This window comes from Sorex fumeus, unplaced genomic scaffold (genome assembly GCF_029834395.1).
Source record: "Sorex fumeus unplaced genomic scaffold, SorFum_2.1 ptg000107l, whole genome shotgun sequence".
Classification (NCBI taxonomy): domain Eukaryota; kingdom Metazoa; phylum Chordata; class Mammalia; order Eulipotyphla; family Soricidae; genus Sorex; species Sorex fumeus.
In genome coordinates, this window is record NW_026606164.1 from 1,040,201 (window position 1) to 1,066,074 (window position 25,874).

Consider the following 25,874-nt stretch of genomic DNA (forward strand, 5'->3'; position numbering starts at 1 on the left):
GAGGCGCCGAGAGGGGAAGGAGCGACAAAGCCCGCGGGAGATGCACCGCCGCGGCTGAGAAGGGTGGGCGCGCCTCTCGCCCCCCGCCCCGCGCCGGGGAGGCTGCGCGCGCCCTCGGGAGCCGAGTGGGCGGCGTGGCGGGGGCGCACGGGGCCCACGCGCGGGAGGCAGCCGCCCCCCACCCCCACCCCGCCCCTGCAGCCCGGGCCGGCCCGCGGGCTCCGGCGGGACTGGGGCGCCGCGCGCATCCCCGCGCGCACTCGGCCTGGACCGGTTCCCGGGCGGGCAGCGGGCAGCGGGCAGCGCGCCCCGGGAAGCTGGCGCCGGCGCGGGCGCCCTCGGCTCCTCGGCAGCTGCCTCTCCGCGCGCTCCGCCCGCCCGCCCGGCCTCGGGGCCCCCCGGCGCCCCCCGCCGCCCGCCCCGCGCCCCCCGCGCCGCAGAGGGAGCCCCGCGCGCGCCCGCCCCGGGAAGTTTCCAGCCCGCAGAGCCGGACCCGCAGCCGCCTCCGACATGAACCAGACGGCCGGAGCCTCCAACAACGTCAGGTGTCCCCCCGGGAAGGGCCACAAGGTAAGGCGCCGGGCCGGCTGGAGAGACGCGGGACCCCCGGGCGTGCGTCCCCCGGGGCGGCGGGGGCCGGGGTTCCCCACTTCCCACCGGGGCTTGTGGGAACAGGTGGCGGCTCACGTCGCAGCCAGTGCCCCCTTCCCCGCCGCCGGCGACCCTGGGGGCGCCCACCCGCGCCAGGACCCCCCGCCGGCCTCTGCACCACGTGCTCCGTTAACTTCGGCGCCTCGCTCGCCCCGCGCTGGGTTTGCGGGACGGAACGTCCCTCTGGGCCAGGTGGGCAGCCGGGCGCGACCGCTGTCCCGGGAGCAGGAGCGCGCGGGCATCCGGTGTGGTCCCAGGCGCCCACCTGCCTTCCTCCTGGTGATTTTGTGCAGAATTGTCTTGCCTGGCGCAGAGGGAGCTCGGGGCTGTGCTTGTGTCAGTTGAAAAGAGTTTTGGGGATCTGTAGTGTTTAAACAACAACAAAAAAAATTGGACGGAAAGGCAGGAACTCCCGGCCGGGCAGGGTGCAACCCGCACCTGAATCCTGTTTCCAGATTCTGCCTGGTTGGGCACGCCCTGAGCGTGTTCCGGGACACTGGCTGGTCGTCGCTGACCCCGGGACCTTTGCGTGGCTGGTGGATGCAGGCGTCTGTGTGGCCGGTGGGTTATGCAAGAGGAGAGTCCGTCAGCCCGTGCTCCCTGCGTTTTCTTGCTTCGCAGGTGGGTGGGAATGTCTGAATCAGCGAAATCTGCCTCTGTTCTCATTAAGTGCCCGGGCACTCCTCACGTCTGCCTTATTCAAGGTCCCCAGGAGGTGATTTTGTGTGTGGGTAGCTGATGGGACCAGACCTGCATTAGGATAATCAAGTACCCGTCACTGATGACGGAGCCAGACACCGTGGGGGTCGCGGCTGCCCCCTCCCCCATGAGCCTGAGCCCAGCGGTGTGGAGGGCAGTGGGTGGGCGCTAGAGGCGGGTCCCCAGAGGGACCCCTGACTAACAGGGCCCTGCCTATGCTTGAGGCCCAGAACCCGGCAGCTCTGGCCTGTGGGTTCCCAGGCTGGACTGAAGGGTTGGGGCCGGCCAGGCTCCCAGCTGGGGGCTCCGCAGGGCAGACCCTGGGCCAGAGAGAACCTGGGCCAGGCAGTCGATGGACGTACTTGGGCCTGACCAGCTGCTGCCTTGTGGCATCTGCACCGTAGCTTGATAGACGGTTCTTGGGTGGACGTTTCTCGGAAAACGTCCCCTTCTTGCTCCTTCCTTCCTTTTTCCCTCCCCCTTTCCTTCTGTGCTTGACAGGGGGGCAGGGGGAAGCCCCCAAAGCAATGCCTGTGGGCAGGAGCCACCCCAAGCCCCCTGGCAGGTCCAGAGTAACTGCAGGTGACACTGCCCAGAGCCCAGGTGCCATGTTCCCAGGGCGCTGTCTCTCTCACTCACTCTCTCTTTCTGTTTGTGTCTCTCTGTCCACCTCTGTCTGTCTCCCTCTCTCCCTCCCTCTCTCCCTTCTTCCATCTCTCTCTTTCTGTCTCTCTCTCCCTTTCTCTCCCTGTCTTTCTCTGTCTCTGTCTCCCTCTCTCTGTCTCTGTCTCTCTCTGTCTCTCCTTCTCTGTCTCTCTGGCTCTCTCCCTCTCTCTGCCTGTCTCTGTCTCTCTCGCTTTCCCTCTCTCTCTATCTCTGTCTTTCTTTCTCTGTCTGTCTCTCTGTCTCCCTCCCTCCATCTCTCTGTCTCTTTCTGTCTCTCTCCCTTTCTCTCTCTGTCTCTCTCTGTCTCTGTCTCCCTCTCTCTCTGTCTCTCTCGCTCTCCCTCTCTCTCTAGCTCTTTCTCTGTCTCTGTCTCTCTGTCTGTCTCCCTCCCTTCATCTCTGTCTCTTTCTGTCTCTTTCTGTCTCTCTCTCCCTTTCTCTCTCTCTGTCTCTCTCTGTCTCTCTCGCTCTCCCCCTCTCTCTGTCTCTCTCTCTCGCCATGCCAGCTTCAGTGTGCACCCCACCCAGCTCATCCAGACACTGCCCCCTCCATTGGGCACTGCGCCTGAGTTTGCTATTATGCGCTGATGTTGGACGGTAGCCAGCCCCGCCGTCCAGGGGGTCTCGAAATTCCACTCCAGGGGGACGGGGCTCGGTGGTCAGTCCTGTCAGGTCCTCACTGAGTGGCCAACAGTGGGACGGGTGGTCGCCGAGGCCGGCAGGGGCCTGTAGGTGGCTGGAGCAGCCCCGGGCAGCCTCACTGCGGGGTCCCCCTCAGAGCCCACTTGGGTGTGCGGCCCCGGGAAGTCGCGGGGCCACCTCAGCTTCCCAGGCCCAGGCCGGTGCCTGCTCTGCACCCGGGACACATGGAGAGAAGGACAGGGGACAGACCCACCACCAGTGGGCACCCGGCTAGCCTGGTCAGGCTCCACGCTGGAGCTCGGACCTGGGAGTAGCCCTGAGCCTGTGGGCACGGTCCAGCCCCCTCTTAACACGGGTGGGTCACTACTCAGATGAGCACTAACCCAGGTGGGTCATTACTTAGTTGAGCACTAACACGGGTGGGTTACTACTTAGTCAAGCACTAACACGGGTAGATCATTACTTAGACGAGCACCAACCCAGGTGGGTCATTACTTAGACAAGCACTGACATGGGTGGGTCATTACGTAGCCCAGCACTGAGGCGGGTGGGTTATTACTTAGTCAAGCACTCACATGGGTGGGTGATTACTTAGTCGAGCACTGACAGGGTAGGTCATTATTCAGACGAGCGCTGACACAGGTGGGCTATTCCTTAGTCGAGCACTGCACTCCTGTCCTTGTGCTCGGCCGCCAGTGGCCATTCTCTCGGCAACGCGGGTCAGTCCCTGCTGCTCCCTGGGCCCTCGCCAAGGGTTGGTGCCGCCCCGGCTCTCACCATGGTTGCTCACTTGGGCCCCACTGGCACCAGCCGCTGCCCCGTTGCTCTCTGGGCCGTGAAGAGGCTTGCTGCGAGGTGGCGCGACCAGGCAGGGGTGGCTTTGCGTCCGGGTTTTCGGCTCACCGTCAGATCATCATGCAGTGAAAGGTAGAGGAAAGCGAAAAACAACAACACGCGTGACTTCATGTGTCGCACACTTATAAACCGCGTGCAGCACTGTTCAGGCTCTTGTTCTGATTAATTTGGATACTTGGCACTTTTTTTTTTGGCTCTTTGGGTCACACCAGGCGATGCTCAGGGGTTACTCCTGGCCCTGCACTCAGGAATCACTCCTGGCAGTGCTCAGGGGACCATATGGAATGCTGGGAATCGAACCCGGGTTGGCCGCGTGCAAGGCAAACGCCCTACCCGCTGTGCTATCACTCCAGCCCCCCTGGGTACTTGGCACTTTTACAATTCAACAATTTTAAGTCCTTTGCAATGAAATTTCGGGTCCTGCTCTTCCATCAGCATCTACCCTGGTCAGGAACACAGAAACGGTCCATCAGCTTCAGACTTCTTAAAAAAAAAAACGTTGCCAAGTGAACCCTATCTGGCTTTAAAGGCAAGATCGGGGGCGCAAGTTGAGCTTGGAATAAAAGCCTGTGATTTCTCTTGGTCCTTGTTCACTGAGAGTTGTCTGATGAGCTGTGGGATTCTGGGCTGGTCAGATTTGGGCTTCCTGGAGCTCAGACCTCCCGTCTTCCTCCTGACGAGCAAAAATGGGGCTCACTTGGGTTGGAGCAATAGCACAGTGGGGAGGGCGTTTGCCTTGCACGTGGCCGACCTGGGTTCGATTCCCAGCATCCTATATGATCCTCCGACCACCGCCAGGAGTAATTCCTGAGTGCAGAGCCAGGAGGAACTCCTGAGCATTGCCGGGTGTGACCCAAAAAGAAAAAAAATGGGGCGCCCAGAGCCTGGGTGTCTCCCCTTGAGCTCCTCGGGAAGGTTTCTCGCACCTTTGGTGCCCCACGTTGGGGGTCACGTGCGTGGCTTCCTCTGTGTTCCGGCCACAGAACCGCAGAGCCACAGAGACTCAGAGGCACCACTGTGGCGAGTTTGGGGTCCTTTGGGGGCTTTTGTTTTATTTGGGGGGAGGAGGCCTGGGGCTCCACTGGTGGTGCTGGGGATCGAACTGCTGGTACTGACTATATGAGGCAAGTCTCTGGCTCCTGTGTTGACTCTCTGGCTCCTTCTTTTACCTTATTTTTGTGCCCTGGCCTTCACCAGCTGTCCACATGACACCCCCACACTGCCCCGGCCACGCCTGCTCCCAGCTGTCCTCCTCTCACCTGCAGAGGGGATGCCCACGGTTCTCCGGGCCCAGCAGGGATGGCACCTCCCACCTCCGTCCTCCCGCCCCCGTTGCCATGGTGAGTCCAGAGCATCCTCGTGGTGCCCTGCTGGACATTCCCGTCCCTGTGTGCTCCGGGACCCTCACCTCGCACCCGTCGGTGTCACTGGGGTGTTCCCATTGGTGCCGTTCCCAGGACGACCCTGCTGGAGGTTCTCAGCACCTGGAGCCTCTGTGTCCTGGGCACTGCGCATGTCGGGGGTCACGCTCTACTTGGCAGGGACCCCCCAAGCGTGGCCGTGGCATGACGCAGCTTCCTGTCTCTCCTGATCTGGACGCCCGGGACTCTGCAGAGCCTGTGGTGCGGGGTCAGGGGCACTCGCTGGAGGAGGGCTGCCTGTGGACTGCCCACCCTCCTGGGTCCCTGAGGGCTGACCCCTCCCCGTGTCCCTGTGGACTCTCCCCCTCCCCGTGTCTCTCTCCTACGGCGGCGCTCTGTGGCCCTGCTGTCCTTGGCATGGCCCGTAGCCCCGCTGCCCCACCCCCGTGGCTGCCCTGCGTCATCACCGAGAGCCGGACCACACGTCCCCGCCCGGCCTCTGCTCTCGTCCGTCAGGAGTTTGGGGGGGTCTGAGCATTGACGACACCTCGGGCTTGGCTTTCCTGCCCAGTTCTGCGGCTCTGCCCGCCCCTCCCAGAGACGCCTCTCGTCCACTCTCTGAACTGCCCCGCCTCTGGATTGCTGGAGTCAGTGCCCTCTCGCCTTCCCACGGGGCCTCGGGTGGGGCCCGGCAGGGTCAGGTCAGCCTCAGTCTCCCTGCTGTGGTGCAGGGCCCACACGGCTGCAGTGCGGGGAGTGAGCACATGGGAGCACCTGGGGTGGGCGCGAGTGACCAGGGCAGCGGGAGCGCCAGGGGCAGACAGCCTAGCCAGTGGGCCGGCCCTGAGCAGAGCCTGGTGTGAGAGGGCCGGGTATGAGAGGGGCCATCTGGGAGGAGACCGTCTGCAGGCAGAGCTGGGCAGGGCAGGCCCAGCGGTGAGGACCGGGCAGCACGCGGGGAGCAGGACCTGCCAGGAGCGTCAGGTAACGCAGAGTAGGGGCCGCGGGTCTGGACGCCCGTCCTCGCCTTGGCCGCTCTCGGCTCTCCCCCAGCTCTGCCGGGGGACACACCAGCGCTGCCCTAGTGCCGGGTCCCCTCGCAGGGGGCCCCCAGCCCTGACACGGCAACTGTGGGGGAGAATCGAGCCCCAGAGGGATTCTGGTCCCACCCATCTGCCTCGCCCCTCAGAGTACAGTGGGGGTGACAGGGAGGTGACCAGCAGGAGGGGCGGGGCGCGGAGCTCACGGGTCTCTGGGGTCTGTGTCTGGCTGCACCTGGGCTGGTCCCTGTGGGCAGAGCTCTCGTCTGCTCTGCACTTGGGCTTGGGGGCTTATGAACCGGCCCACAAGCCCTTCCCCCCATCCCGGGGGGCCGATCCACCCCCTGAACCCCCCCCCCCACCAGGACTGCATTTGTGTGGCTGGAGGTTTCTGAAAGTGAGGGGAGAGGGATCCCCCGACACCCACAACACCAGAGCTGCCCCTCTCAGCCCGACTCTCCACCACGCCCAAGCGTTTGGGAGGTTTAATGTCAGGCCTCGAACATCAATTTCTTTAACGACTTCCAGAGTATTAGTGAAAATCTATGCCAGTTATTTTCATGTTCCATCCTGTGGCTTGAACGTGTCCTCGTTGTCCTGCTCGGTCAGTGAGACTCATGGAGCAAGAGAACCACCCCATGCCGCGAACTGCTAGGAATCTGCTCGTTGAGGCCGTGGTTGCTTTTCTCCTGAACTCGCAGGTGCATTTTTAAAAAAATTTTTACTAGTGAGACACCATGAGGTACAGTTGTAGACTTACAAATTTTGTGCTTGGGTTTCAGTTATACAATGATCAAACACCCATCCCTCCACCAGGGCCCATTTCCCACCACCACGGATCCCAGTATCCCTCCCACCCCCCATCCCCCCGCCCCCCATCCCACCCTGTCTCTGTGGCAGGGCATTCCCCTCTGCTCTCTCTCTCCTTTTGGGTGTTGTGGTTTGCAAAAGAAACATTGAGTGGCAATCATGTTTGGTCTGTAGTCTACTTTCAGCATGCTCCTCCCATCCTGGAAGGATCCTCCCAACACCCTTTATTTAGTGCTCCCTTCCCTATCTGAGCTTAGTACCAGGAATTTTACTCCATGGCTTGGAGGCCAACCACACATGCTAGGATAAAAGGGAGCTCAGATAGAGAAGTGGATGCATTTTTAAAGTCACAGAGCTGGTCTGCTCTGGGCCCGTCTCATCTCGCACCTTGGGAAGGAGACAGCAGAACCCCAGCGACCTGGACTCGGGGTGTCAGGCCAGGGGTTGGCAAGTCTGCGTCTTGGTGACAGCAGCACAGAGCAGGCAGAGTGCTCGTGGCTGGGCCATCCCATCCTGGGGGAGAGTGACCATCCCGCTGACCCCGGCCAGCGCATCTGGCAAGCCCATCTCCCGTTATTCATAGAGTAAGGTGGCCGCAGAGTTCTGGGCACTCCCTTGTGGGAACCGGGGGCCCACTCAGTGGACAGTGCCACCCCCTGAGCTGGTGCCAGGACAGTGTCCAGCGCCCACTGCCCTCTGGGCGAGTCCAGGGCCACCCCTGCCTGCCGGGGAGAAGCCCGAGGCCTCCAGCAGTCCAGCAGGGTTGAGCAGGAGCCCTGGGTGGCCGCGGCCATGGCCAAGGAGTCCCACAGGCTCCATCCAGCACACAGGACTGCCCGCCCCCCCCCCCAGGTTGGGAAAGAGGGTGTCAGGACGGGGCGACCTCTCGAGGTATGCTGTGCTCCAAGGGGCTGGCTGAGCCCCAGGATGAGAGCACCCCCGATGCCCTCCCTTGCTCTGGAAAGGGCATCACCTATCTGCAGGGTCCCAAGTACTGGGGGAGGACGGGCCACCCCTGGACAGTGAAGGGGCCTGCGGGGCCCCGGCTTCTCTCACTGAGTGTCGGCGTGCTCCCGGCGTGCTCCCGGCTGGGGGCATGCCAAGGCCCTGATGCCGCTCTGCTCTAGTCCGGGTGGCCCAGCCCAGCTGACCGTGCTCACTGAGCCTGGCCGTTGGAGAAGTTTCCCCAGCTGCGGGGTCCAAGATGCCGCCGTCCTCGTGGCTAGAGACCAAGTCGCAGAGCTGAGAGGCAGCGCGTGAGGCCTCAGAGCGGACCCTGGGCCCGGAGCTGTGTGAGAAGCTGCCGAGCTGTCCTGGAAGTTTCTGGAACATGATCTTCCCACCAGCCTGGAAGAGGGGGGCCCAGCCCCTCTGTCCCACCAGGCTCCCTGTCGGGCAGGCTCTGCAGTGCCACATGATGTCCAGCGTCTGGGGTGTGGGCAACCCCTTGCGCCCCTTCATGGAGACTGGGTATAAACCTCGATATCATCCCCCCCGCCCCGACTTCCCATGGACCTGGCAGTTCTCTGTAAATCCCTTTCCCGTGGCTGCAACTTGAGACCTTTGCCCGTCTCTGGCTCAATCTGACACCCCCACCCGCGTGCCCCAGAACCCCCATGGCCGGTGTGTCTCGGGGTCTCACTTGTGCCCCCTTGCTGGGCTCACACTCTGGCACTGGTCCTTGTTGGCTGGGTGGGGCTGGTGGTTGTGCAACCCTGTGCTTCCAGGGATCCCAGCTGTAGCACTACCGTGAGGCTAGGCCAGGTCCCCTCGATGCCACCAAGCTCTCCCAGGGCCCCCTTCAAAGGCCCTTCACAGGGGGTCAGGGCAGTCCCGAGGGGAAGGCACCTGCCTTGCACGCAGCCAGGCTGGAGGTCCCACGTGCTCCCCTGCCCCCTGCAAGATAGAGTCAAGAGTAAACCCGAACACATGAGGGTGTGTGGACCAAACCCAAACAGTAAACAACAAATAAAACAAAACATTCCCTTACCATGAATTTCAAAGAGCCAGTTTCCTTATTTTGGTGAACTTGAATATACATTTATTTCTTCTGTCGCAGATAGAACTTGGTATTTAAGAAATCTTTGCCTAACCCCATGTCACAAAGGCATTCTGTGTTTCCATCTAGATTTTTCATTGTATTAGAGTTACCATGGGTGCCAGTGACCTATTTGGAGTGGACATCTTCATAGAGTGTTAACCGTACATCAGAACTATTATCATCAACTATTATCATCATCATGATTTTTGCATGTGTCATCCAAGAGTTCAGCATTCATTTGTTGCCAAAATCATCAGCTTTCCTATCCCTGTTGGCAACTTCCAAAGACTTGATGTTCGTGTCTTGTGGGTTTGTTTCTGAAGGTCATTTTCTGGCCCAAAGAATTGTTTGGGTGCAAATAACACGCCCAGTCCTCATTTCTGCAGCTCAGGGGAAGTCTGGATAGCAGTTTCATATTTCTAATTTTATTATTCTTTTCTTCCCTTCATTTAAACACCGGTTTACAAAGTTCTTCATAGTACAGTCGTTCCTGGCCTTCAGCCTTCCAGCCCCAATCCCAATGCCAGTGTGACCCTCCCACCATCGTTGTTCCGATTTTCCCAACCACCCCACAAATCTGCACCCTGAGCAGGCACAAAATAATGTATTTTATATTGTTTGTTACAACTAAGAAGAAGCTGCTAAAATCTCAGAGCTGGGAGGAATAGAGATGTTACTGGTATCCGCTGGAGTAAATCCACGACGAAACTGGATACAGTTACAACTGGATACAGTGACACAGTTACAACTAAAGGGCTAATGGAGTTATAAGATAAATACTCCAGTCAAAGAAACTTTGTGACAGTGGCTAGTTGCTAGCTGAGCCTCCGCCTTATTGTTCGTGTTTACTCTGAATCTGTGTTCTCCCCTCTGTCAGCTCCTGCTGGATGTCAGTGCTGGAGCATTTGCAGGGCTGCAGATGTGGCCGCTGGCCCCAGGAACTCCAGCATATGTAACTGAGCCATGAGTCTTCACGGGGTGGCTTGGGATGTGGGCGTGACTGCTGGGGCGTCCAGAAGTACAGGAGGTGGAGGTGGACGCTGCCCCAACCTGGAAATTAGCGCGCCTGAAATCTGCAGCACATTGGCGTCTCTGCAGAGATCATCGTGAAGCAGTGGAGTTGGGCCATGGGCGTGGCAACGGCTGTGGGTGTGGGTGTGGGTGCAGGTGTGGGTGAGGCTGCTCCCGGCGAGGGACCCCCAGGCTTCAGCCAGGAGACGGCTGGACCATGGATTCTTCTTTTTTTTTCTTTTTGGGTCATTCTTGGTGATGCACAGGGGTTCCCCCTGGCTCTGCATTCAGGAATCACTCCTGGCGGTGTTCAGGGAACCCAATGGGATGCTGGGAATTGAACCCAGGTTGGCCATGTGCAAGGCAAACGCCCTCCCCGCTGTGCTATCGCTCCAGCCCCTGTCCCCATGGATTTTTGTGGCATTATTAGCTTCTCCTTAGAGCCCACCGTGAGCCTGTACAGAAGGGCCATGGTGACATGTGGCAGTTGTGAGTGTCTAACTTCATTGTTCTCTTACAAAGTTGTTTTAGGAACTTTGTCTTTTAGCTTTTCCATATGAAATTTAGAATTAATTTAACAAGAAAGGAGGGAAGAAAGGAAAAAGAGGCAATGATAAGCAAATTCACTAGAAGTTAGACTGAAACTACATTAAATCCATACATCATATTGAGGATAATTAACATGCTAACCATATTGAAATGACTGATAAATGATCATAATTAATCTCTATTTTGGGCTTTATTCTTCTCAGAATTGTTTTTGTCAATCTTTGCTATATAAATATTTTACATATTTAGGCAACTTTATCTCTGTTTCATATTTTTATGCTATTAAAAGTGGTATTTTTTAATTTTGTAAAGTAGTTCACAATATTTGATTTCATTTAATATTCAAACATCAATCCCACCACCATGACACCTTCCTACCACCATATTTAAGATGTTTCCATCCTGAACCCCAACCCCTGCCCCAAACAGAACCGAAATAGTTCATATTTTATATTATTTATTATTAAAAACTGCTGAAAAAGTTACAAAAAAGTTTCCTTACAGGGAAGAGTATGAAGAGTGTCATATTCACCCAGAGGCCATTAAGTTCTTGTGTGCTTATATATATATATGAAAAAAATTTCCCTCTAAGATTGGTTGCCTCCTACTTTGAACCCCATCAGGTGTGGTGTGCTACTCTTGGAGTAGGGGTCGTGTGAGGTACGAGATGTCCAGGAATAGGTTCACTCGTGGGTGAGACTCTGCTCGAGCATGTGGAAAGTGGCCGTGAGCATGATGGCGGTTAAGTTCTGGAGGTTTTCAGTTGCTGAGGTTGGGTCCTTGGGGCAGGGAGGGGTCTCACCTGCCCCCATCTGGGGCACCCCAAGTGAAACAGCCTGGCACGGGGTCCGGTGTCATATTATGCTCCCTTTCAGGACAATGAAGCCTAAAAGTGGTATTTTCAAGTTCAATATTTTTCGGTGATTATTCTAAGACCATGTGGCTGGTATGGAGACAGTGTTTCCTAGTTTAAAACAATTGGAAACTTCCAGAGCTTCTGCTTGTTTTTCTTTCCACTTTCCTTGGGACCAGAGAGCATGCTTTGCATTAAATGAATATTTTCTAATTTTTGAAACTTCTAGCATGATTCAGAATATGATGCCGGGGCAAACGTTTATGTGCGCATAAAGATACACACTCCCTGGTATTGAAATAACGTATCACGTGAATTATATTTTGCTAGTGCTGTTCAGTCTTCAGTATTTGTGTAAACTCCCTTTTTACTTGTTCTATCAAAGATTGGAAGGAGGACATTGAAATCTCAGCTCCAAAGGTGAATTATTCTCCTGGACTTTCATAGTTACACTTTAGGCTTTCACTAGGGGTCACATTCGTAAAGGCAAGCTATCTTCAACTTGTGATACATTAATAATCTCTTTATTGTGAAAATCACTTTGTTTACCACTGATCATAGTCCTTGCTTTGAGATCGATCTGCTATTAATCCCCACCCCCTAGCAATGAGCGGTCGGCCAGGGTCATCAAGCTGGGTTATTTATTATTCTGTCATCAGGCTTGTGAATATTGAATGTGCGTTTTTTGGTTTTTGGCTTTTGTCCACCCCTGGCCGTGCTCAGGGCTTGTTCCTGACGGAGCTCGGGGCCATCTGTGGCACTAGGTGGACGGGGTCAGCCACCTCCAGCCCCAGGATCTGGGTCCTGCTGACCTGCTGTAGCTGCCTGCCTGGGCTGTCCGACCCCTGCGTCCCGTGCAGTTCCGGCGTGATTCTGGTCACATCTGCGCCCCCTGCTCCACGCCCCTTTCCTCACCTCACCTGCTCTTTGTCCCCAGGTGTCCCTCCCTGCCCAGCTGTGACTGAGCCTGTCCCGGCTCCCGTTACCTCCCTCTCGGGCTTGGGAGTCACAGATCCTGGAGGACTCGGGCAGTTGCTGCGAGGGTCATAGCACTGCGGACTCACCCCTCTACCTAGTCAGCGCTGGTTCCACGGACAGTGTAGGCAGCCGGCGACGGGGCATTGTCCATTTTGATTTGGGCCCTGCCCTGGGTGGGCTCTCTGTGTCTTACTCAGGACAGGAGGCAAACGCGGCCAGCTCTCGCAGGGACGAGCCCCAGAGGAAAAGCATCCCTGCTCCCCGGGGGTGACCGTGCTTCAACCGTGGCAGAGCCGGGCTCCTTAACCGGTGCTCCCGACATGTGGGGTCACAAGCCACATCCCTGTGTGCACGCTGTGGCCACTGGAGGGCAGGAGATGTCGCACCCCAACCTCTGTCCACTGTATCCTTGCTTCCAAGGTGGCTCCCCAGCCTTTGGGGGCTGGAACGCATCCTGGGCGCCAGGAGCCTCGGGGGTGGTCGCTCCTGCAGGGGAGGAACATGGCAGGGGCGGTGGGCCCGGAATAGTCTGTTTCTGAAAACGGGGCAAAGCCCAGGAAGGCTGGAGCCCTCTTCCGGACGGGATGCTGGGACCCCCAGGCGTGACAGCTGAGGCTCCTCCTGGCATTGCCAGATGCAGCGTGTGAGTGTGTGTGAGTGTGTGTGTGTGTGTACGCGCAATTGTCTATGTGTGATGCGTGTATGTGTCCACATGCACGTGTGTGTACACGCACGTGTGTATGTGTGATGAATGTGTGTGTGCAGCCACATGTGTGCATGTGAGCCTACGTGTGTGCATGTGTGTATGTGTGTGTGCGTATGTGCATGTGCATGTGTGCCTGTGTTCATGTGTGTGCGTGTGTGTGCATGTGCATGTGTGTGTGTGTATGTGTGCACATGTGTATGTGTGCATGTGTTTGTGAGTGTGTGGGTGTATGTGGGTGCATGTGTGTGCATGTGTGTGTGTGTGTGTGTGTGTGTTGCAGGTCAGCCTCTGCAGAGAGCCCTCACTGGTGGCCTCTGGTTCGAGTGGCTCCGTTTCCGCCTTCTTTCCACACGGGAGCCTGGGATTGTCCCTGTGCCTCGGTGCTCCTGGCCTTCTGGGTTGGGGCCCCCCTGGCCCACTGGGTTTGGGACATCCCCTGGCCCGCAGGGTTCAGGGCATTCTCTGGCCTTCCGGCTTCGGGGAGCCCCACCCCCCGCCCAGGAGGCGGCGGCCCCGCGGTGTTGGCTGCTGTCCGCGGCAGCTCTTGCTCTGTATTGCGCTCACGCCCTGGGCACCCGCTGATCTGGGTGCTGGGGCAGTCCCTGGCTGCTCTGCGGTTCCCACAGGCCGCGGACTGTGGCCGCCTTGTTCTCTCCTGCTGCCCGGGAGGGGGGAGGAGCCCCAGCGCTTCCCGCCCGACCCGAGCTGCAGCCTGGCCGGATGCCCGTGTGTGGACACGCGGTGATTCCAGCCCTGGCCGTGGGCGTCACTGGGATTAATGTGTCCTGCTGTGCCTTGGAAATCAGGGTTTTAAACGGAAAAGGGGCCTCAGACACGGGAAATGTGCAACTGGAAGCAGGTCTGAGGGGCATAAACTCACATGGGGCCGTCCTGGGCGCCCCACAGGCCTCCACGGTCAGGGCTGCCCAGGCATTGCCGGGGTGTCCCTGGCTGTCCCTGGACATTGCTGGGATTTCCCTGGGTGTCCTGGGCATTGCCGGGGTGTCCCTGGGTGTCGCTGACACAACAGGGCCCAACCCCCATCCTCGGGCCCTTGCACTGGACTGTCCCTGATGAGCAGAGTCTCCTGCCATGAGCCGAGTGGCCCCTGGGCCCCTGAGCGCATGTTGGGGCCCCGCTCCCCAACTTAAGTTTCTCCTGAGGACGCAGTTGCCCCTGGCTTGGGCACGTGCATGCATGTCTGACCCCAGGTGGTGTCGGGGGATGACGGCGCCCTTCCGGGTCCTTCCCAGCAGCCGGCTGTGGCGTCTGACTCCCTCGGCACTCTGCACTGGGCAGTGGACCTGCGTGGTCACACACAGGTCACTTTCCCCAGAGCTGGGGAAGCCCAGAGGTGTCTTGAAGCCGGGAGTGTGCAAATGGCCCACGGAGCCGCCCCTTTGATCTGTGTCACCCGGCGGCTCTCAGCCCACGCTGTCTGCGTCCTCGACCCCGCAATCAGGATGGATGGTCCAGCCCAGCGCCGCCCCTAGGGATGGACGTCCAGCCCAGCACCTTGATCTCTCCCCTTCCTTCCCTGTTCCTGGGTTGCTCAGCCACTGCCCAGGGGCCCTCCAGGCTCTGCACCCGGGGCTGAGCCCAGCAGTGCCGGGGGCTGTGGGGGGCTGTGGGGGGCTGGCATCAGACTCGGCTCTCCCTGCTCCTACATGTGCTCTGAGCTGTCTCTGTGCTCTGCTTCTGGTGCTCAAGGTGGACTCCCGGGTCTGTGCTCAGGCATCACTCCTGTCAGGGGCCATATAGGGGCTGAGGATTGGCTGCAGGTCAGGTGCCAGGCTGGTGCCCCGCGGGCTGTGCTGTGGCTCCTACCCACTTTCTGGTTCCTGCCCGTGGGTGTGGGCGTCGGATATCTGATGGGACAGGCAGCGGGGCCAGGGGCCACCTTGCAGGTTTGTGCCGGGCACAGGGAGGACCCACTGGCCACCGATCCCATGCTGCCACCCCACGTCCACCCACGTCCTCCCCATTTCACCCCGGCACATGATTGAGAAGGCCCAGGCATGTAGGTGACCCAGCGCCGGGCCTGGCTCTGCCCTGTGACTGCAGCTGTGACCCGTGTATGGTCACCACCGGGCAGTGGCCCCGCCCTGCGTCCTCGCCACAGTCCTGCTCTGGGAGGCCATCAGGGACAGACGGAGTGGAGCCGTCGGCCTCAGCCCCCCTCCACCGCTCAGCCGCCCCGTGCCATGTCCCCCATCCCACTCCTGGTCGGGCCACTCGTCGGGGGGCAGGACTCCATCTCCCATGCCCCAGGGACCACCTGTCCACAGAGCACTGGCTCAGGAGCCCAGCCCAGACGCTCCTTCAGAGATCTGAGCCGAGGGATTGGGACCCAAACCCGAGACCTGGGCTCTAGATGAAAGGACACAGTGTCCTGGGCCCTGGGATGGACACGTAGGCTGGCACTGAGACCACAGAGCGGGGCCCTGACACGCAGGCCGGCAGTGCTCCAGGGTGGCAGACAGGCAGTTCTCCAGGGTCACAGACAGGCGGTGCTCCAGATAACAGACAGCAGTGCTCCAGGGTCACAGACGGGCAGTGCTCCGGGGTCACAGGCCGGCAGTGCTCCAGGGTCACAGACGGGCAGTGCTCCAGGGTCACAGACAGGCAGTGCTCTGAGATCACAGATGGTCAGTGCTCCAGATAACAGCAGTGCTCCGGGGTCACAGATGGGCAGTGCTCCGGGGTCACAGGCCGGCAGTGCTCCAGGGTCGCTGGTGTCCGCCCGGTCCTCAGAGCTGCTCCCTTTGCCGTGTTTCTCGGCAGGTGCGGGAACGAATGCCCTCCCCCTCCGTCTCTGCTCACACCCCTGCCCCACCCACCCCTCAAACAGCCTTTGGTCTGGCTGACTTGCGGGCGTCCCCACCTTCTAGCTCGGTGGCCCCAGAGAGACGGGGCGGTGGGTGGGGGGGGCGGACAGAGGGGCCGGCTGGAGCAGGGCTCCGACTCCTTTCAGGCTCCTCTCACAGTGCTCGCCAGGCCAGATTATCAAGAAGAAGGGAATGTCTGAGGCCATCTGGGGGCAGGAGGGCAGGAGCCCTGGGGCCTGCTGGCAGCCAGACGCCTGCAGGGGCATGGGGCTGCGGGGCCACCTGCCGCCTCCAGAGACGTGGGACTAGAGGCTTCGGGGTGTCACTCTGCCGGGCGTGATGGTCAGGGGTCCCGATGGGGGTGCGGCAGCGCCACAGCCCACTCTGCCCCGCGGCTCCCGGCCACCTCCCGTGGAGCAGAACCCAAGCGTGTCGCGAGCAACACAAAGGGCCCGGGACGCAGTCGTGATGGGGCCGTCTCCTGTCCCTCCTGAGCCCGGGACAGGAGACAGCCGCTCAGTGCTCGGGAGCACAGTGGGTGAGTCTCCCTCGCTCTCTGGGGCTGGAGTGCGGCTTTCTGATTAAGACACACCAACAGACAAATACAATAAACAGCGTCAGAGTTTTGCAAGAACATTGTCACCACATAATCCAGCCTGTTTTGCGAAGCCGAGTTCATCTATCCGGAAACAAAAAAGAAAAGGCAGTCCCTGTTCTGAGCACAATTTAATTATCGAAGAGGAGGTTCTGAGTTTGTAATTACGTGATAGTAAAATGGGCTGGAGCGATAGTACAGCAGAAAGGGCGTTTGCCCTGCACGCGGCCGATTCCGGGTTCAATTCCTCCGCCCTTCTCGGAGAGCGCGGCAAGCTACCGAGAGTATCCCGCCCACACGGCAGAGCCTGGCAAGCTCCCTGTGACGTACTGGATATGCCAAAAAACAGTAACAACAAGTCTCACAATGGAGACGTTACTGGGCCCGCCCGAGCAAATCGATGAACAACGGGAGGACAGTGACACAATGCTACAGATAGTAAAATGATAAAGGATGTTATGTCTTGATTCCCAGCATCAATTCTGCCGTGTTCCTGAATACTAAGCATCCAGCCGTGGTCCTTCTCTGCAGCAGGGCACAGCAGGAGTGTTTGGGAGGCGGGCGCGTGGGCTGTCTCTGAGGAGGGTCGCCTTTGGTCGAGAGAGAGGCGCAGACAGCTGATTTCAGAGAAGGACGTGCCTGGTGACTTTCACTTACATCTTAAACTGCCGCAGCCCTAACTCACTTATTCTTAACAATCTATAACTGATAAGACACTGTCATTCATTCCAAGGGCCCCAGGAGGGGGAACAGAGCCGTGGTCAGTATTAGGTCTCCCCCAAAGCCCAGGCTGCCCCCGGTAGGGAGAGAACGGGGGAAGGGCAGCACAGTCGTGTTTATACTCAGCAGATTTGGCTAAAATGGTCTTTCCTGTCAACTTCCAGACCAAGATCAGGGACTGAAAGAGCACCCTTCATCATGGAGAGGGCTGAGTCTTAGACATGGGTACTGATGGGCTCGTTCTCAGTACCTAGGTACTTGTGGGCTCATTCTCAGTACCCCAGGTGCCGGGTGGGCTCACTCCCCTTTCGATGGGGGAAGAACTTTGACTTCCAGTTTCCGAAGCGGCCTGCCGCCTCTCCCGGGAGCGGCCTTGCCCTGCCTGCCTGGCCGGTTCTCTCGAGTGCGGCCGCCTGGTTCTCCCCCTATGGGAGCAGCCAGCAGGCAGGCGCTGTGAGACGTCCAGAGGCCGGACCAGGACTCGGCGTCATCCACGGCTAATGCACGCTGCCAACAGCAAGGCCATCGTCTGTGCAGTGTGAGAGGCCGGCGTGGCTGTCCGGGCTGCAGCCACAGCTCACATGCTTGTTCCTGCATTCTCCGTTGCTGCTCACTTCCTCTTCGTGGCATGGGGATGTCGGTCTTTCTGGTTACTTCTCCCTTGGTAGAGGGAGAGCACAGGACTGGCCACGCTGGCTGAAACATTGATCTAAGGGAGTGAGTAGTTGCACAGCAAACGGAAGGCCGAGAAGCAGCTGTTCCTGTAAGGGACTGAAACTAGTCTGGAATCTAACATTGGAGCAGAAATCACTATGAGAGCTCGTGTCCTGGCCGTGCAGGCGGGATCATGGGGTCACTGTGAAGACTCGCGCTGTTAGCCCAGTGGAGAGCGGCCCCGGGACTGCCAGGCCGTCCCCCAGTGAGACTGGCCAGTGGGAGGCATGGGGCGGGCTGTGTGGATGGCACCCACGCTGGTCAGATGCCACCTCCTCCCCCCAGGCTGGAGGAAGATGCCGACTGTACCAGACCCGGGTGAGGGGCAGCAGAGGACACGTGCCCACTCCCTCCTGCCCGAGACGGCGGGAACCAAGGAGGAGTGGCAGTGGGAGCACCCGGGGCGGGGCCGGCTCAGTCATATCACCTCTGTCGTGCCCCGAGGAGAGACGGTGACAGCCATCCCAGAACCCAGAAGCCCAGGGCCGCACCCAGGGGAGGCTGTCCTAGGCACAGGTGGGGGCAGGGCTGTGGGCCCCCCCAAAGCAGAGAGGAAGGGGAGGGGCGGGGAGGGCGAATGGGGGAGCACCTCCTGGGTCCTTCCTCGGGGCAAGCAGCTTGCTGGACAGAGGGGAGAGGTGCTCCCAGCTGCCACCTCAGCCTGGGGAGCCCCGGTGGGTGGACAGGAAGCCTCTGCCCAGCTCCCACTGCCCAGCCTGGCCTGTGTTGGTGCTCTGGAGCCCGCGGTGGCCCCTGCAGGCACCTCCTGCAGCTGCTCACACCAACCCCTCTCCTCCCCCCACACCTGTGGGGCTCAGGGCTCACTCCGGGCTCTGTGCTCAGAGGCTGGGGGACGCACACGGGTGCCGGGACCCACCCAGGTCGGCTATGTGCCAGGCAGGTGCCCTCCCCACTCTGCGACGGCTCCAGCCCGCTCTCCTCCCCGCTACCTGACCCCCACCTCTCCCTGGGGCCTGGCCCAGGCGGGGCAGGCAACTATTTTTGGGAGCCATCTGGGTCTGCTCAAGATCACCGCCAGGAATGCCGTGCTTACAGACCAGCATCAGGACATCCGTCCACGACAAAACGAACCGTGACCTAATTTATTACAAGGCAATTGTGTTTATTACAAAATTAATAGTGTCGTTTATTGAAAATGTATTACCACATATATTCCTATCCTATTACCCCAAGATTTAAGTAAGTAGAGACACCTAAAAGTGGTAACAGTGCACTAAAAAAAAAAAACTAAGAAAATGAGGATTTAAAAGTTACCTAAAAAAAGAAGAACACTCTGAGAATAAAGATAAATGACAAAATGGCTCCCCCGGGAAGTGTTTTCTGGGATTTTTAGTATCTGATAAGCGCTCTTACCCTGTGTTTCGATTGGCAGCAGGAAAGGGGAACCAGGATGGGTCAGTACGTTCCAGCAGCTTCCAGCGTGAATGTACTTAATAGATTAAGAGATCAAATACATTCATTAGGCTAATTGGGCAAAATGTACAGTCAAGATGTTCTTAAAAATAGAAACAAATGGGAACTCATTTACAATTAGTGCTGTTATCTATAATCCCGAGAAACGGGGGAACGTTTTTTTCCTGGAATGAAGATGGATGGTGGTCGGCAAATTCTAATTAATCCGCGTGGCGCTGAGCCAGAGGACAAAGCTCCGACCGTCAGAGCTTCTCTCCCCAGAGCGGGAAGCCCGAGGGGAGGAGAGAGGGAGGAACAGGTGCGCCGGCCTCAGAGGCTCAGAGAGACGCTGCCTCAGACCCCAGACAAGAGTCACCTCCCGAGGACACACAATGCCTCAGCCCACAGAGGGAGATGCTTCCCGCGGACATACAACACCTCAGACCACAGAGGGAGACGCTTCCCTAGGACACACAACTCCTCAGACCACAGACAAGAGTCACCTCTCGAGGACACACAACTCCTCAGACCACAGAGGGAGATGCTTCCCACAGACACACAATGCCTCAGACCAGAGAGGGAGACACTTCCCTAAGACAGACAACACCTCAGACCACAGACAAGAGTCACCTCCTGAGGACACACAATGCCTCAGACCACAGAGGGAGACACTTTCTGCGAATATACAACGCCTCAGACCAGAGAGAGACACTTCCCTCAGACACACAACACCTCGGACTACAGAGGGAGACACTTCCCTAGGACACACAACGCCTCAGCCCACAGAGGGAGATGCTTTCCGCGGACATACAACACCTCAGACCACAGAGGGAGACACTTCCCTAGGACACACAACACCTCAGACCAGAGGGAGACGCTTCCTAAGGATACACAACACCTCAGACCACAGACAAGAGTCACCTCCCAAGGACACACAACTCCTAAGACCATAGACAAGAGTCACCTCCCGAGGACACACAACTCCTCAGATCACAGAGGGAGATGCTTCCCGCGGACATACAACGCCTCAGACCAGAGGGAAACGCTTCCCAAACACCTCAGACCACAGAGGGAGACACTTCCCTAGGACACATGACACCTCAGACCACAGAGGGAGCCGCTTCCCAAGGACACACAACGCCTCAGACCAGAGAGGGAGACGCTTTCCTAAGACACACAACACCTCAGACCACAGACAAGAGTCACCTCCCAAGGACACACAACGCCTCAGACCACAGAGGGAGACGCTTCCTGCAGACACACAACGCCTCAGACCAGAGGGAGACGCTTCCCGCGGACACACAATGCCTCAGACCAGAGAGGGAGACACTTCCCTAAGACACACAATGCTTCAGACCACAGACAAGAGTCACCTCCCGAGGACACACAACTCCTCAGACCACAGACAAGAGTCACCTCCCGAGGACACACAACTCCTCAGACCACAGAGGGAGACGCTTCCCGTGGACACACAACACCTCAGACCAGAGGGAGACGCTTCCCAAGGACACATACCCCGTCAGACCACAAACAGGAGCTGCTTCCTGAGGACACACAACGCCTCAGACGAGAGGGAGATGCTTCCCTAGGTCACACAACACCTCAGACCACAAACAGGAGATGCTTCCCGAGGACAAGTGCCACCTCAGACTTCAGACAGAATGAGAGGGAGCATATGGATGTGAGTGCCAATGAGGGTGAGTGTGAGCGAGTGTGTGTGGGTCTGAGTGTGGGAGTGTGAATGTGAGTTTGTGTGAGAGTGGGTGTGAGTATATAGATGTGTGTGAAGGTGTGTGGATGTATGCATGTGTTTGAGTGTGTGTGGGTGTGGGTGTGTGGATGAGAGCGAGCATAAGGGTGTGAGTGTGAATGAGTGTGAGCGAGTGTGAGTGTGAATATGAGACACTCACACTCAGACCACAGGAGAGCTGGGGTCCCAGGGAGCAGAGAGGCCCAGGAGCACCCAGACCTGCGCTTCCCGCAGGCGAAGGGCCGCTCTGCCTGCCGAGGGCTGAGGGCGCCCCTGCCCCCAGCTGCCCGGCCGGGCCACGCGGTCCTGCGCCAAGGGGCGGGCTTGTCCCGGGCTGCCCGACGGTCTCACGCTGCGTCCTTATCCCCTCCCGGCCCTCTCAGCTCTGCTCGGCCAGGGCTGGCCTGGCGGTGGGTTTCTCTGCCGCCCGCGTGTCGCTCTGTGGGACACGGGCCGCACCGTTTGGAGCGAGAACCCACCTGGCCTCCGCGCGAGAACATTCCCTCCAGGTGGCGCAAGGTCAGTGGGTCCGACTTCCATCTGCCGCAGCCTTGGTCGGCCCCACTCGGTCCTGCCCAGGGGATACGCCACAGCCCTGACATTTATCATGTTCTCGATTCATCTGGAGTCTCTGGGCGTACGGGGAGACGTCACCGCACAGCCCCGCAGTGGGAGGCCCAGGCTCACCCCGCACCCCGCGAGGTCGGGTGTGCTGCAGGGCGTGGGAAACTGTGACTCGGATCCTGAGCTGGCACTGAAGCCCCGTTTCTCCCTCAGCATCTGGTGATGGCGCCTCTGAAGGCGGGGGGTTCCGGGCGGGGAGGGGCCTGGCCTTGCCCGTGGGGCCCCCTCCGCTCTGCCCTCACTTGGGGGGGACAAGGAGCCGCAAGGTCTCGGGGTCCCCGCCTGAGTAGCCCCATCCCTGAGCTCCCTGTGTCCACCCAGTGGGGACAGGCGGGGGCGGGTGGGCAGGGGCGGGAATGGGCTCAGCTCAGTGATGAGGGGTGCGGCAGGGGGTAGGGGGACACGGACGACGGGATGAGAAGGTACGGGCGAGGAGATGAGGGGGCAAGGGGCATGGGTGAAGGGGTGAGGGGCATGGATGGGTGAGGGGTGAGGGCTGAGGGGTGACGGGGTGAGGGGTGAGGGGGCGGGGGGGTGTAGGCAGGATGCCTCTTTTCCAGCTGTCCAGCCACGGAAGGTTCTGGCTGGTGTGGGCACCCATTGCTGCCCCCAGGAGACCCCGTCGAGGCCCCGCAGAGGTGCTGGCGCAGGGTGAGCTGGCTGGAGGCGGGTCACCAGCCGGGACCCTCCCAGCAGGGTCCAGGAAGCCGCGGCTCCTCTCAGCAGCCCAGGGCTTGTCCTGCTCCAGCCTCCATTGCCGTGTCCACCGGAGCCTGGTGCTCCCACCCAGTGCCGCCCTCCTGTCACCCCTTCAGCACCACTCGGGTGTCAGGACCACGAGCCTGGGGAGGGGCTGGTTCTCGTCAGCCCCCAACAGTGGCTTGCAAGTGGTCACTGAGGGCTGCGACCACGGCAGAGATGCTCTGGAATACAGGGGAACTGGGGCGAGGAACGGAATGTTCTGGAATACGGAGGAACTGGGGCAGGTGATGGATGTTCTGGAATACAGAGGAACCAGGGTGAGGAATGGAATGTTCTGGAATACGGAGGAACTGGGGCAGGTGATGGATGTTCTGGAATACAGAGGAACCAGGGTGAGGAATGGAATGTTCTGGAATACGGAGGAACTGGGGCAGGTGATGGATGTTCTGGAATACAGAGGAACCAGGGTGAGGAATGGAATGTTCTGGAATACGGAGGAACTGGGGCAGGTGATGGATGTTCTGGAATACAGAGGAACCAGGGGGAGGAATGGAATGTTCTGGAATACGGAGGAACTGGGGCAGGTGATGGATGTTCTGGAATACAGAGGAACCAGGGTGAGGAATGGAATGTTCTGGAATACGGAGGAACTGGGGCAGGTGATGGATGTTCTGGAATACAGAGGAACCAGGGTGAGGAATGGAATGTTCTGGAATACGGAGGAACTGGGGCAGGTGATGGATGTTCTGGAATACAGAGGAACCAGGGGGAGGAATAGAATGTTCTGGAGTACAGAGGAACTGGAGGAGGGGTATGGAATGTTCTGGAATACAGAGAAACGGGGGGGAGAGGAACAGAATGTTCTGGAATACAGAGGAACCGGGGCGAGGGATGAAATGTTCTGGAATACGGAGGAACTGGGGTGAGGAACGGGATGTTTTAACAGTGTTCGTCACTGCGTAACTATGAAGGGGCACGAGGACCCCAGATCAGGGGTAAATACCGTCTCTCGCATTGCTGCCCCCCAGCAAAGAGACCTGGTATCTCGGCACTTGCCTTGGTGTCCACGGTCACTCCCTGCTCCCGCCTGAGGTCACCTGTCATCTCTCTGCTTTCGTGTTGGATCTTGTGGCCATCTCGTGCTCCTGAGGTGCTTGTCACTGTGGCCGGTCACCCAGGGCGGGTCAACCCCTTCTCAGACCTTCCCTTTGTCAGGGGACTCGCCAGCCCCGCAGGGAGGGGCGGGATGTGGCGTCCCTGCTCTAAGGACCGGGGGGTCCTCGGCTTGCACCCACGCTGCCTCTCCCCGCACCGTGGCCCAGAGCCTCAGCTCTGCCTCATCTGAGGCGGCCGGTGTGTCCTGCGCGACCGATGGGAGCGGCTTGGCGCCCACTCACTCGCCACAGAGAGAGACAGTGGGGGGAGGAGGCGGCCTGGCGGCCACGCGGTCACAGCTATTCCCGCCTGTGTCCCTCTGTGGCCCCGTGGCTGTGGCCTCCCTCATGCTCCGTTGTGCTCCCCACGTGGGCTCTTGGTCAGCCTGCGGATGGCTCCAGGAGGCTTCACCCTAGGGCGTCGGCCCTGATGAAAGGGACCCCAGGGCGCCCCCGCCCCAGAGGTGACACAGTTAACACAAACTGCAGCAGCTCGGGAAGTCACTGGCCAGGGAGAGGCCCTGTGGGACAAGCCCCTACCCCACCCCACTCCTGCCCCTCGGTTTCCGTGCGGGTGGGCCGTGCCACACCAACGCCTGCCCAGCCACCCACCCCGCCGGGCCCCGGGTCACGGGGCAGCAGGTGGCCCCACCCTGGCTTTGTCCCTCCCTAGCTCCTGCCAGTCACTGCTGTGGGGTGAGCACGGACTAGAGGGGGCGACAGTCTCCTCAGTGTGCAGGGACTCCCTCCCGAGAGACGGGGCGTGGGCCGGGAATCCGAGAGGAGAGAGGAAAACCCAAGGTCTCAGGGGACGGGATCAGAGGGGCTGGGGGCAGAGGGGAGCTGACACACTGGCCTGGGTCCCCGGGGGCGCTGCGGTTCTGGCTCCTGGTTCGGCCCCCGTGGGCAGCCCCCGTGGAGCAGGTGCAGGGACCACGTGCACACCAGGACCAAGGCCAAGTTCCTCCTGGACACAGTCTCCCAGCACTCCAGGTCACCCTGGTCTCCTTGGGAAGGGCTCGGAGCCCAGGGCCCTGCTGTGATTTTCTGACTCTGCAGTTAATTCTCAGTGGAAATGCTTCTTAAAGGCCTGTGCAGAAGTGCAGGCATGGAGAGAGGAGAATAGAGCTGGCATGGATGGGTCACTGCATGTGACTCAGGAGCACTGTGAACTGTGGATGGGTGGATGGGTCACTGCACAAGACTCAGGAGCTCTGTGAGCTGGCGTGTGATGGATGGGTGACTGCATGAGACTTGGGAGCTCTCTGAGCTGGCATGGATGAGTCACTGCACAAGACTCAGGAGCACTGTGAGCTGGCGTGGATGGGTCACTGCATGTGACTCGGGAGCACTGTCCATCAGGGAAGAATGGCGTCTCCCATCTGCGAGTGTTGCAGAAGCCCAAGTGGAACCCGGGTTTGTGTCTCTGTGGAAAGTTTCCAGAAGAATACCCAGCCTGGGGTGGGCAGTCCTTGGGGAAGGTCTGGGGACTGGCGTCGCCTGCTTTGCCTCTCTGACGTTATTTGGCCCAGACCTGCTCGTCGCAGCGCGGGGAAGCGCTGACGGCTAAGAGACCATCAGAGACCCAGCCCAGGGCTGCAACTCAAACGTACGCTCTGACACAGGGCGGGGCATTTCCGTGCCAACAAGTCGCATGCCGTCTTGAATCGCCGAGGACCTCGGGCCCTGGTAGCCTGGTGGTGCCCCCAGAGCCCCCCAGCTTGGGAACACCCACAGGTGAGGGATGGGGGGCCGGCCCGGGCAGGACCCCGTCCCGTGGCCATTCCCACAGCTGCCCCCTCTCGGGCTGTGGCTTGGGGCGTGGAGCTGGCGGGTCTGCGGTGAGAACTTTCCCTCCTCTCCGTCACGGGGGAAACGCCGGCCCAGGACTCGTCTTTATGAGTCTGGGCCCTGGAGCTGGGGCCGAGGAGAGGCTGTAAATTATTTCGTTAAATCCCGCCCGTTTTACTCCTGCGAAATAGAGGATTGATTAGCGGCTTCCGCGTGAGAGGCTCTGCCCCGCGCGATTCACTCAGGGTCCATAAATACAAATAATTGAGATTTAACCTCCCCTCCGCGTCTCTGCGGGTCGCATTAGGGAGAGGGAACGTTTCCAAGGGATGAACTAACTGAAAGGAACGTGGCCGGGTGGTGGGAGCCGGGAATGGGGTGGGCCACGGCGGGCGTGGGCGGGGGAATATGGCCCGTTGAGGCTGAGCTCTCGTGCCCAGTGGGCAGAGCCGTGGATTCTGTCTGTCGAGGCTCGCAGGCCAGACCCGCCTGGACGTGAAGGGCCCCTGTCAGCCCACAGTACCCGGCCGCCCCTGCCCCCTCCAGGGACACAGCGAAGGCCGAGAGCAAGGGCGGCTTCCCGGGAGCCTGTCCCAGGGTCCTTCTCCCGAAGGCCTGGGGACACGGGCGCGCTCAGGGCCCGGGTGCTCCTCCCTCCCCCCATGCCCCCTGAAGGGCGCCCATGCACGGAGAAGCCCAGCTTCCTGCCACTGCCCTGCACG

The 25,874-nt window shown here is 59.5% G+C and overlaps 1 protein-coding gene across 1 annotated transcript in view; it reads left to right on the forward strand.

The window, feature by feature from the left end:
* Positions 1–435: 435 nt before the first annotated feature.
* The window catches only part of DPP6 (dipeptidyl peptidase like 6), a 507,074-nt gene continuing 481,635 nt past the window's right edge, over positions 436–25,874 (forward strand). Inside the window, exon 1 of the mRNA XM_056134830.1 lies at positions 436–570. Coding sequence (XP_055990805.1) covers positions 511–570 — 60 coding nt within the window. The 5' untranslated portion in view covers positions 436–510. The remainder of the gene's footprint in view (positions 571–25,874) is intronic.